This window comes from Photinus pyralis, unplaced genomic scaffold (assembly GCF_008802855.1).
Source record: "Photinus pyralis isolate 1611_PpyrPB1 unplaced genomic scaffold, Ppyr1.3 Ppyr1.4_LG1, whole genome shotgun sequence".
NCBI lineage: Eukaryota > Metazoa > Arthropoda > Insecta > Coleoptera > Lampyridae > Photinus > Photinus pyralis.
The window spans coordinates 42,612,806-42,625,881 of NW_022170249.1; the positions used below are offsets into that span (position 1 = coordinate 42,612,806).

General features: G+C 34.5%; 1 protein-coding gene and 1 long non-coding RNA gene across 4 annotated transcripts in view; one reads left to right on the plus strand and one right to left on the minus strand.

The window, feature by feature from the left end:
• The window catches only part of LOC116167473 (retinoid-inducible serine carboxypeptidase-like), a 30,179-nt gene extending 19,578 nt beyond the window's left edge, over positions 1–10,601 (minus strand). Inside the window, exon 1 of one of the 3 annotated variants that reach the window (XM_031482845.1) lies at positions 10,478–10,601. In XM_031482845.1, the coding sequence (XP_031338705.1) occupies positions 10,478–10,559 (82 nt within the window). In that variant the 5' untranslated portion in view covers positions 10,560–10,601. Of the gene's footprint in view, positions 1–2,651; positions 2,695–2,973; positions 3,145–10,477 lie in introns of those variants that run through there. The other 2 variants (XM_031482863.1, XM_031482855.1) reach the window with 2 other exon arrangements.
• An 883-nt stretch (positions 10,602–11,484) lies between these two features.
• Positions 11,485–12,739, plus strand: LOC116167515. Its single transcript, XR_004144559.1, has 3 exons — positions 11,485–11,603; positions 11,668–12,129; positions 12,184–12,739. It is a non-coding gene; the product is annotated as an uncharacterized LOC116167515 (long non-coding RNA).
• Positions 12,740–13,076: the final 337 nt, after the last annotated feature.

Below are 13,076 nucleotides of genomic sequence, written 5' to 3' on the forward strand. Positions count from 1 at the left end.
ATAAGAAGGGGAAGGGTGGTTCAAGCAGCAACTGCGGGGGAAAGGGGCGTAAATGGGATGAGATAAAATCCGGAGTAGTGATTTGAACCCGGAAAAAAGAAAGAGGCGTGGAGAGGCAAAGATGAGAGCTCCAGGTTAATATTTCATTCAGCATTTTTTCATAGACTTTTCCCATTCAACAGGTACTATTGGCCCATAATTAAGTTTGAAATGTCTTTGTAAGTATGTAAGTAAAGCGGAATTCTTTTCTAGTTAAAAAAATTATCACATTTTCAATACGTCTCCCAATAACAGTTGGAAAAACAACTGTAGGATCATAAACTTGTGGGTATTTTTGCGCGTTATTTATCAAAGCGTCTTTTTTTAAGTGCCTCATTTTTGCATAATTTATAAATTAAGTGTGTGAAAAAAAGGGAAATTTCCCTTTTTTAAAAAGTGGTATCAATTAAAGAACGTTTTCTGGTTATTAACAACACAATAACAAACCCCAACGTTTCGCTATATTCAAAATTTTGCCCGGAGTCTACAACTAGAAAAAGTAATGTGGTCATTTTATTTGTATAATCTTGGTTCTTTGTATTTTTATTGTTGTATTTAAAAAAATTCCGATAAGAAAGTGGAAGTTACGGTAGGAAAAAACCGAAGTAAGCCTATTTTCACACTATACAGTGTGTCCCAGATCGCGTGGGATTGCATGGGTAACTTTGTTATTATTAAAGATAGAGAATTGGTTAAATGGGCAATGTTTTGCAGTTTTGGATGCTTATTTAAAATTCCCTTATGGAAATTCAAAATGAAGCATAGGTTCGACGTAAATTCAAAAAAACTAAAATTGGTCATTTCCTTGAATGTCTTATATCATCGAAAGTATAAGAGATATAAAAAAAGTTTTATATAAAAGTGACTGTCTTTGATACGCTTAATTTAGAATTGATGTCAAAAAAAAATTTAAAATGGCCACTTTTGAGGAACATTTACTAACTTCCTAAAGTTAAATGGGCGCCATATTGGATTTTTAGATTACTTGATAGATTTTTTAATTCTCTTTTCAACGAGCCATCATAACATAAGATTGAAAATAAGATACCAATTATATTAACGGTTTTTGTATTTTAATCAAGTAGTCTGGGACGAATAAAAAAAACAAAACAAAATCTATTCGAGGCAACAAAACAATGAAAATAATTACACCAGATGTTTAAAATACTGGCCATTATTAGTGAAACACACTTCAAGACAGTTTAGTTTAGGCAACGTGTTGCCATTGATGATTATTATTGTTATTGCAGTAGTGGTAGCTACTTCCACTTTACTTTTATTTTTTAATTAAGTACTTACTTTTATAATTTAATGTACTGTACATAATTCGTGAATTGTGACCTGAGCAGCCAGCTTGTTGGTAGGTAGCTTAAACCAACCCTTTCTTCGAAACATACGTTGTCGAGAAAAATCCTTTAAGGAAGTTTATTGGAGAATTTGTAAATCATGGTGAGCAGTTAAAGATCCAACAAAGATTACCGGTCCAATTACATGACTTCCCATTATGCCATAAAATACATTAATTTAAAAAAATATGACTTGATTTCGGCGTGAAACTACATCATGTAGGTTTTCCTGTGACGAGTATAGTGTTCATTATGTCGAGTTGAACACTCCGCAGTTAGAAAAAGATTCATCTGTCCATATACTCGGACTGGTAAAACTGTTAGTTTCGATATTCTTGCGGATAAACCACCTACCGACCTACAAAATGTGACCTGGGACAATGCATCAAATAGTAAAATAAAGCAAAGTGTCTTGAAATGTGTTTAACTGGATAATGGCATGACATTTTTTCGAGGGGATAGTTTGTAGTTATACCACCATTTGTAGGTATGTAAGTATGGATAATAAGATAGTCAATAAGTGATGTTATAAAAATCAAAATTTTTCTAGGCCTACTTATATAAAATTTTGGAGGGAGTTGTAATGCCCAAACCCCCCTCTCATGAGTGCGCCCCTGATTTTTTAAACATCTGATGTAATTATTTTCATTGTTTTGTTGGCATAGATTTTGTTTTGTTTTTTTTTTAATTCATCACAGCCTACTTGATTAAAATACAAAAACCGTTGATATAACTGGTATCTTATTTTCAATCTTATGTTCTGATGGCTCGTTGAAAAGAGAATTAAAAAATCTATCAAGTAATTTAAAAATCTCATATAGCGCCTATTTAACTTTAGGAAGTTGGTAAATGTTCCTCAAAAGTAGCCATCTTGAATTTTTTTTTGACATCAATTCTAAATTAAGCGTATCAAAGACAGTCACTTTTATATAAAACTTTTTTTTATATCTCTTATACTTTCGATGATATAAGACATTCAAGGAAATGACCAATTTTAGTTTTTTTGAATTTACGTCGAACCTATGCGACATTTTGAATTTCCATAAGGAAATTTTAAATAAGCATCCAAAACTGCAAAACATTGCCCATTTAACCAATTCTCTATCTTTAATAATAACAAAGTTACCCATGCAATCCCACGCGATCTGGGACACACTGTATATTGAAATGATGAAGAGAATTTTTGGAAGTAAAATTTACCAATCTGAATTTAAAATAACTGGCCTAATTGAAATGTGCATAAGCAAATCGTTTACGATTACATACTGTTCACTGGTTTCTCTTCTTCGCACATTTCGACGATTTCTGGTTACACAAAACGAAAGAAATACCGTAAAAAAGTCAGGTAATCTAAGGCAAGAAAACAAACGCAATTTTCTGGTGTACTAAAAATGCATTATTTGTATAAATGGAGTGCGGGGGCGGATAAACACAGTAGCTAATTTGGTATCTATCCTGTGTGTGGTAAGGTTTGTAAACGCCTACATTTACAATTTACTCAAAACGACCGTTATAATTTGAAAACATAAATAATAATAATGTGTATCATAAAGGAGGTATATTATGTTTCGAAAATAATTTCGCTCACCTGCAATTTACGAGGGCGTTTCTCCAAAGCACAGCAAATGAACTAGTAAGCTCGTTTACTAAATGACAGTACACGTTCTTATGCAATTATTATAATTAATATATTTCAAATTAGTAGGTACCTATACATTAGCACAATAGAATAAATATGTCTAGTACAATGAAATTTAGTTAAACACACAATGCCAAAAGGTTATACAAAGCTTTAGTTGCCAAAATTGTTTTAGTGTTGCAAACTAATTACTTGGCACTTTGCTGTGAAGTACAGCTTAGGTAACACTATTACGACATTTATATGGGTTCGTAATTAAACTAGAAATGAAAAGTTATTGTGCAACATATTTTTTCGCTTCCATAACACTCAAGATAATTGAGCATCTCACTTAAAGGCACTAATTACTTTTTACTCGAAGTTTTTAATGTAATATACAGTTTCAATTGCACTTATTCATTACACTAAAAGCGAGAAATGGAAAAATAATTAATATGGCACGGCCAAATTTGAATTACTCGTTACAGAAATATTCTTTCATGAGGGCATAATCTGAAATTGTAATCGTGTCAATTAATTCGGATTGCGCATAACACGACAAAAATTACAAGCGATGTTTCCGGAATGAAATTCAAATATGGAATTTTCAAGTAGCGGTCTAATTAACTCAAGTTAAAAATGTGGCGTTTGAGAACTTTTAATCGCTATTTATCACCCCATACCTCTCGTTAATCAACCAACCCTCTCATACTGTACGATCATGCAACGGCAAAGTTTCCTGGTAAATAAGACCTGAAATCTGAAATGTTACGCACAAACCAACTTAAATTGGTTCATTAACGTAAGTCGTTGGTAGCCTATACACTATACACATACACAGGGTGGTGCATTAAAAACAGATATGTGCAAGGGAGTAAAAGTAGATGTTGGACACATTATACAATAAAGCGCACTCACTCATAGATTCCGCCCTTATCATTGTGATACAACAAAGAGTGGTTGGCCACGTTTAATTTTTCTATTCTAGTGAAGATCAGATTGCATCACTGGTGAATTGGCGTACAATCCAAACATTATCACGACCTTGCAAAAACTTTATGCAGAATGTATGTGAGGAAAATGAAGGGATTCTAGAAGAATTCATTCGAGCATCCAGTATGGTTTTGGACGAAACCAGGTTCGAGTTAAGCAGGTGTAAGCGTTCGCATTCAGAACATCTGGCTGTACAATACTCGTTAAAAACTCTTCTACTTGGCGTGAACTGGGATAGACACCTGAGCGCCAATAGAGTCAAATTTCTCCTGAACAACATTACTCAACGTGCGATCGTCTCTGCCTCCCAGAACATATTAGCTATCCCAAAGGTGTTACTACAATGGACTACACAGAAGAGGAAATTGGGACGCCGACGTTGAAAACCCGGGTGACAGTCTCCAGTATCTTACAACTTTCTTTCAAAAAGAATAACTTCATGTATCGATCGCTGGTAAATATCTACGTACGTCTAAAAACGAGCCGGTATTCAGAAGTGTTCCTTTATCTATGGAATTTATAAAGCATTCCGTTTTCGAAATCAAGAAACGACATTTTAATTCGTTTGTATTATTTTACACCGCGGGCGTATTAATTAAGAGTTCTTTTTAAGTAAACGAATTTATTTACAAAGAAAATAATCTAAATCAGTCGACTCGCGAACTTCGCCTACAGTGTACAAATTTCCATTTTGAAAATTAAAGTTGCTTTTAACTACAGAATTGCGGTTACATCTCCATACTCGATCTCTACATTTCTATACATATATTACAGATCTTAGCCGAAAGTCGGGTAGCTAAAATATGCAAGCCTTATTTGGATTCTATTTGTGTTTCGGGTAAAACTTATAGATGATATGCCGTTATTTATGCTACAGTTACATTATACATCAACACCAATTTATTTCAACAAACATTGTTTTCATGTAAGATATTAGCTTGGTGTAGCGGAGTTCGATAGGAACAGCGAACGCAGCAAAAAGGTGGTACTTGACTTGAAGAGATTGATTTATTAAAGTTTTCTCAACAAGATACCACTACAAAATAATCCTTGTCGTAAGTGCCACCTTTTTTTTATTGATATACTTTGACATTTTTGTATTGTGTTATCGATGTGATTGTCAGGTCATTTTTCTCGATGTTGAAGACATACAGTATAAATCAGGGTATAAATAGATTGCTTTAAGGTTAGGAAAACTTAGTAAGCGATTCGAAGTTTAAAATCAAGCAGTGAAAAGTGAAAGTGAAAAGAAACCGTCATCACTCGCTTTAATTAAAATTATATTCAATAGTCAATAGTTCAGATGGTATTTGTTTGAATTTTTCGCCCGTTTTTCTATTAATCTCTACATTTCTATACATATAGAAATAAAGTATGTCTGTACTTCGTAGTTCTTCAATATTTTTCAGAAAAGTACCTATTAATTAATTGAATGTAGTAGGCCGTGATAACAAAAAAAAACAAAAGAATACCCGAAATGAAACAAGTGTCACAAATTAGTTATTTCATTACCACCTAATATGTGGTTAGGAAAAAACAAATGTCAAAGTGCACTCTTGGCCTTTCTTGCTCACAAGCGGCATAACGACTTTTTTTCATTATCGCGGTCTACTCCGGGGCATAAACATGTAATCAATTAATGGATAGGTACATTTGTGAAAAATATGAAATAACCTAAAAACTACGACGTTAAGACGTAGGTCACCCATTATAAAAGTTGAAAAGAACATAAATGACTATCGAATGAAATAATGGTAGTTGAGTTGAAAAAAAATACTCGTAGTTATGGCAGTGTGAAATTTGGAAATTTTTCTATTTCATAGCGAACAGCCTAATATCAGTAAATCCAACTTTCTCAATATCAAAGTGTTTCCCTTTACTCAGATTAACAGTATTGGTCAAATTTATTCCTTAACTTCAAAAACAAGGTCGCCACGATTCATAAAAGTGAGGTTTTTGCTTATGGTGAATTATTCGGAAAAAAATTAAAACGATGGAAAAAATCAAAAAGTGAATAGGTTTCAATGTAGAGGTTGACAAATGACATCGAAACAAGATAAAAAATAACATCAAATTATACGATTAATGTACCGTCTTGAGAATTCCATGTACCAAAACCCTTTTTCCCTTAACATTTTTGAAATTACTGTTTGCTAGCAACTCGACATAGACATTGCAAAATTTCGATTCAACCGGATTACATGGCTTACCTATTAAAATACAATTGAAAAATCATAAACCATGCACTAATGAAAAAGCAAAGAAATGTTTGAAAATTTTTTTAAAATAACTGAGACATCACCGAAAAACTAAAAATGGCAAATTTCGTTTTTACTTTACCTTTAGCACCTTTTATGAGCACTTATTTGGCGGATTTCGAATTTGTTATCAGAATTTCCATAACAAAAAAGAAAATAATTTAAATGCATCGCCATGTTGATTTAACAAGATCTAGTTACCCGTGGATGTTTTGTTGAGAAATAAATGTAAAACATTTGATTTTGACATTTTTCTGGCAAATGTATGTAAAAGTGTTAGTAGATTTTAGAAGAGAATATGGTACATACTATATCGTAGAGATCTAAAATTCCAAAATGTTTCAAACGTAGTTGGAGAAACGAATGGTATTTCTTGTTCAAGATATGGGATTTCCGTTTTTTTAAGGTTTCAAAGAAATTCATTGAAGCTGTGATCGTTTCATTTGTTTTAGAGTTCGGTACTGAAAGGCAAGATAAAAAAGCTAAAGTATATATTTTTTCTTTCTGGTTTGATCGTGTAAATAATTAATTATGAAAAATAGTTGCTGAATTGTATTGAGGTCTGTTAAATTTAAAACACCTGGTGCACAAACCTATTTGATTCTTGTTTATAATTGATTCTGGTGATAGGTGATTGGTTCATACCTTTGACACTATCCCCCCACTACTCATCCCATCAGATACCTTGACCAATGCATCAAATCTAATCCCGTGTTAACATGGTTTAATTTTCTGTGCTATTGGACCTAAAATTGGTTTCTTTTGATCATGCAAAATTATGATTTTTACGAAAAGAATTGGTGATCTTATTACGGGCCAACGTCATATAAAAAGATGATGCGTAAATTCAAGGTAATCTAATAATTATTAAGTTTGGGTTAGTCGGTTGATCGTGCCAACTCAAGTTTAAATTTAATAATCAAATAAAATAATATGGTATAAAGCAGGGCCGGACTGGGTGGGTAAGGACCCGGGCGCTCCAAAAGGCCCCCAAACTCATAGACCTCCCCCCTCCCCCCCCCCCCAAATGACAAGGGATTTGCAGATTTTTTAATTGTATTTCAAACAACTTGCTGAACAGTGTTGAACATTACATTAAAGGGGCCCCGCGACGGACACTCCGCTTTACGGTTCCACGAGGGCTCGGGCGGCCTAGCGGCCTGGGCCAGTCCGGCCCTGGTATAAAGTACATAAGGTGGCATATATAAAAATAACAGTAAAAGTACGTCATTGAAATTGTTGAATGATATTGTTCAAATAACAATCCAGTCAATCAATATCTAAATATGCGAGTCGTGAGTCAAAAAACGTTTTGTTTCAAAAATGTTATCATGCCCTATTCTAATCGAAGTGTGGGGGAAGAGGCTTGCTGGTTCAGAAGAAGAAAAACAATCGTCAATAATCGTAATTCGATACAAATGCGGGTGTTGGATATTTCTGCTTATAGAATTTCCATTAAATAGAATATTAAATTGCAGTTGACTAATCGTTATTTGCCTTTCCTGATGGCAGAAACAGGCGTGAGTGGGTATTCAGATTTGTAAATTAATTTTTGTTTAGGATTTATTGTAAATTTTGTTTGTTGGGAATATTCATTCAGAAGTTTGCAATTAAATATTACTTTTGAGTTTGTTTGCATGTTACGTGTCTATTTTATAATTACAGCAGCGTAAGTGATCTCCATCGTTATTTTTTGCGCGATCGGTCATTTCTGACTATTTACCATGGGTGTTTCCATGACAGTACGTAGAATTTACCAGTTGCTATGATTACGACGACGCCAAAATTACTTACCGATCTAAAAACAGAACAGCAAAAATACTTACCGACGCCTTTTTAAAAATCAACAGTCTTACATTACATTTAATCTTTAATTATTGTTAGGTACATTAAACGTACAATTTGTGCTGTTGTTTCCTATAGCAAGACGCTCATAGTCATAAAGGAAGTGCAAAGCTAGTAAACTACATCAGACACATGCACATTTTTATGAAATTATTAATTTCAATTTTGACATTTAAACTGGTTGCCTAGTGATGTACGCCATATCACTTCGATCATTTCGATTTATTCTGCTCGTTAATTTCTTAGTGCATAGTTATATTGGTTGGATAATTTTAATTTCGATCGCGCAAAAAATGTTATAAGCACGTCGAACGTTAAGGGTTACCGTTCTCAGACAATAATTGGAGTCGTCGCTTCGCTCCTCCTCCAAACAATTGTCTTCGAACGGTAAAAATCCCTTACCGTTCTCCATACTTAATATACTATTAGCAATGAATATAAACACGTTGTTACTGGTTTGACTTTTGATTCTTTTGACAACATCGACAAAATCTCTTTTTTCTACAACTGTCAAAAATCCTGTAATTTCCTGACGAAAATCGTAGCACGAAGTACTAGATTTGTAAACGGCTTCGCCTCGTCAAAATACCTTGAGGGCCGAGTACTTTTTACCGACGAGTTTTGTAGTATATTGTTCTCGAAATCGTCTTTTTTAATATAAAATTTCTAATCATGTAAAACTTTTTATTAATATTAATGTGTCAGTTTTGACAGACGTCTGGCAAGGTGACAGGAGGACGGAAAGGCAAGGTTTCATGACGATTTCGGGAAAATCAGAAATACTGGTTACGCTACGGATAATTCGCCTGTGATTTAACGTGAATTTAGGATTTATTAGAAAAACATGCGAAATTATTGCTTTTATTTAAATTGATGCTATTATAAAATGCTAAAGATGCAGGATGCAGGTGTTTCCCTGTCTGTATAGAATTTCTTATATTAAAATTTATTTGTTAATTGGAAGCACTGGAACTTACGTGATAAGACAAGTGTTTTATTACGTAAAGTACGACGAAAAGAAACGGGAAGTGGGTTGCGCTAGATGAGGCTGGTTGTGCCCGTGGACGTTGAGTTTCTATCACCGTTTTGAATGCAAGGTTCACAAAATTTCGCAATGCAATTTATTAAAGGTCGACTTTATTATTTATCATTAACAAGATAGCGTCTGAATTCAATGAAAAAGAAGTCTGCATAGACCTGAAGATCATACAAGTGTTTGAAAAGTGACAAAGTTTTTTTGTCGTAAGTGCTGTTTAGGAAACATTTAAATTTTTTCGGTTAGATTTAATTGAGCCAGTATTGGGAAAAGGTAGGATTGATCTAATTTTAGTAATTGTTGTTAAATTTTGTCACGTGTGTTTATAAACTCAATAAATTTGAGTCTCTTGTAATTTGGGCAAGCCGAATGTGTGACTTAAAAAATGTCTGTGAAAATGCAGTCAAATTTTGTTGTGTCCTTTTGAAGTCATTTTCAGTGACGGATGGTAAGATGAGTCTCATTTATTTTTTTCAGTTAACTCTGAAGTTCTGCATGACATTTCGGCTGCGCACACAGCAATATCCATCATCATTAGTGCAAAATTTACACGATAAAATTGTTCATTGTTAAGATAAAAGAGAATCCAACTTCTTACAAATAAAATAACCAAGATATCAACCAAACCAATAGGTGAAGATATCAAGTGTCGTAAAACTGCCTGTTACCCACAGAAAAAAATGGCGAAACAATGAACATCCAGAATGTTATTAAGTTCTTCTATTTTTTGTAACGAACCTTTAAATGTCAGATGCCGCATTCCAGATGGGGTATTCTGACTTGTGGGATAAATTTTCCTGGGCGAATTTGTTTGGGCGCGCATACAACTATTCCGTAAATGAGTGGAAATAGTTCAAGCAATATACAGATATCGGTTCGTTAAGGTGATAATCCACCAGCATCACCTAAAACTAAGAAACGTCTAAAGAAACTTTGAAATCAGTTACCACTGTGTTCTAATTAAGTTCAGTGTTTTTTAATCTATGATCACTTTGCACGAGGAAGTGATGTGTCCATTCCTATAGGATAAAGTAATACGAGCTAAGAATATTTGCAGGAGTTTATTTTAAATGTCTATAAACTAAGGAGGTAACTTGTTGGAGTATTCAGTAAAATCTTAGTTTTCGAAATCCATTGCTTATTCAGGCATTCCTAATTTATGGGAACAAATAGTTCCAGTTGAGGTTTGTAATTTTTATTCTTAACAAAAAGTTACCTAGATCAAGCCGGTGTGGCGTTTGAGTTTTCTTGCATTTATATCTCAAAGTTAAAGTGGCAGGGAATTATTGATTTGATCTTAGTCGGTAAAGGAATGCACGAAGGGGTAATAATAGTCTCTTACCTTCTACGAAAATGTTAGTATTCCGCTTTGAAATCCCATAAACCAGCACACACAAAGAAGTAAAAGCAATTGCTTTGAACATTGTACTTCTGAAAAGGTTGGTATGATATAAAACTTGCCATTTTGGCACATGTGCTAAATTAAATACAAACGGCGGTGTTTGCGTCACTCAATGAAAAAATTACGACTATTATAATGGGGAATTATTGCAATTTTACCATTGAAGTGTTTACTTGTATAACCTTGACCGTACCTACTTCAACTTAATTATAATTTATTACACATAAAGTTTGCAAATTGTATACGATACACCCGAACTTCAATTACTTAATGACCCTACTATTTTAAGCGCGATTAAAAAAAGAATATTAACTTAAGTGATACAGCATTGATCAAATGCGTAACAAACTCCCCACGGAAATTTAAGCAACCACTCCTGAAGGTGATTGAAATTAGTACATATTTTCTTTGTCGTTTCTTGAAGTTGATATTCGATTTATCTTCCCTCGCCTTTGATTTGCAACTGCATGCGTTATTTATTAAAAAATAATTAAAATGATATTTCCATTCTGTTTTGATTTACCTACTCTCACAAAGGTCTGGACTCTTATGTGAAAAAACATTCCACCTATAATTTCCTTCAGGGGATGTCGTCACTCGTCAAGACTGAAAATGCGTTGTGTACACATCTATACGCATAAAAAGGAATGTATACCTGCCAGTTTGTAGGTCCTTTATGCATTACTAGACCGATCGCCGTTAAAATGTTTGGAAAGTTTTTGTTGCAATAAAAATGACACAATCTAAATTAAATTTTATCATAACGAGTTTCCTTGAATTTCCTTTCTTCTAAGATCGCAGATTTCTGACATTTACTGTAGGTCTTTATACATAAATTTTACAGCATCCGAAAGCTCTCGTCGTTTGAAAGGTGCGGGCCTTGTTAGATGCAATTTAAGATGTATAAAAACCGGAAAGTAATCACGGGACGCTCAGTCAAGGTAGAGAAGCGGACGAAGGTTGTATCTTCGTATAGATCGGAGATTGAGTAGAGTGTTACTTACTGCCAAGGAAAATTTACTTCCGGTACGACACATAAGAGAACATCGAAGTGACTGAAAGCATGGTAATAATAATGGAAACAATGGGTTAACTTAAATGGCATGTAAATAAACTAGAATTGATTGCAGAGACTTAAGGAAGTTGATGCCGATTAGTTGAATCGATAGCGAAACTGTAGTTATTCTACTGCGTTTTGTACGTAGATAATTTCGTCCAAATTGTGGAAATGTGTAAAGAGTAGTAAGTTAATTTTCCAATATCTCCAATAGACACAGAGATACACAAAGAGGTAAGATGTCTTAACACGTTCGCCCCCACATGTTGTGCAAAAACCTGCAATGGCTTATTTTCGCGTGTGGGGTAGACATCGATAAAAGTTGGAAGATAAGAAGATAGAGGTTTTTAATTTTCTTCAAATTTTCATCTAGAGTTTACCCTGAAATTAACATACCCACAAATACAGAGCCCCCTAACCTCGCCCCTAACAGTCACCAACCCACTTTCTATGGAAAGCATAGGGCTAAGAGCGGTCCATGTACTGCGGGTCACTACGTACCAGTCACGTGGACATCCCCCATCGTAGAAACAAGGTATGAAAGAGCGTGTATCGACGTAAAATTTGACTCTTCTTTCGCTGTTAATAGCGAAGATCTCCTCTAGGGTTACCGCTGCTAATACCGTAGACCTAAATTCCTACCGCTGTTAATAGCGTAGGACTACCACCGCTCCTACAGCGTGGCAATATTCCAAGAGTTGCCGCTGCTAATAACTGCACCTCTCATATATCGTGGACGTATCACAGCGACCTCCACCTACGACCCCAACGAGGGAGAAGAAACATCAAAGGAACGCGCTAAGAAGCTTTCTTAGACGGTCTCCACTATCACAGTCAATACCACCTTTGCCACCGACTCCAAAGCGTCTTCACAGAGATGAAATCCGTTGGGAGCTGGTGGAGTGGACTACTGTTGCAGTTTCATACGAGTTTCTGTCGAGTCAGTTTACAGGATCCTCGACCTTTCCCCGTTCGTTCATTGTTTCGCTGTTTACGTTTACCAAAATGTTCAAATTGGAAGTTTTGTTAATGTTTATTTAGATTGTTCATTGTTATTAATTAGTGTTACATTCTTGTATTCATAAACCCGTTAATGACCTAATGCACACTAAAATTCGTATACCTAATAAGAAAACCGCATTCTTGCTTCTATCCATTTTTGAATCGGCTAAAAGGGAACCAACCTTAGACCTACAATGCATGGACTGCTATTAGCCCTACGCTTTCAATAAAAAATTGGTAATCACGGAGTAATATAGTAACCTTGATCACGGATAGGAGGCACTGTAGTCGTGGGTATGTGACCCTCAGTGTAAACTAAAACCGTATACACACCACTTGGATCGCGTAAAGAGCAACTTCTAGAGCAACCAAGTAATACAGGAAGCTTTAAATACTTTTCATTATCTTCTATAGTTCGACAAATCCGAATAGCTTTTTTCGCATATCTGTGATTAATGAATTAATTAATTAATTATAGAA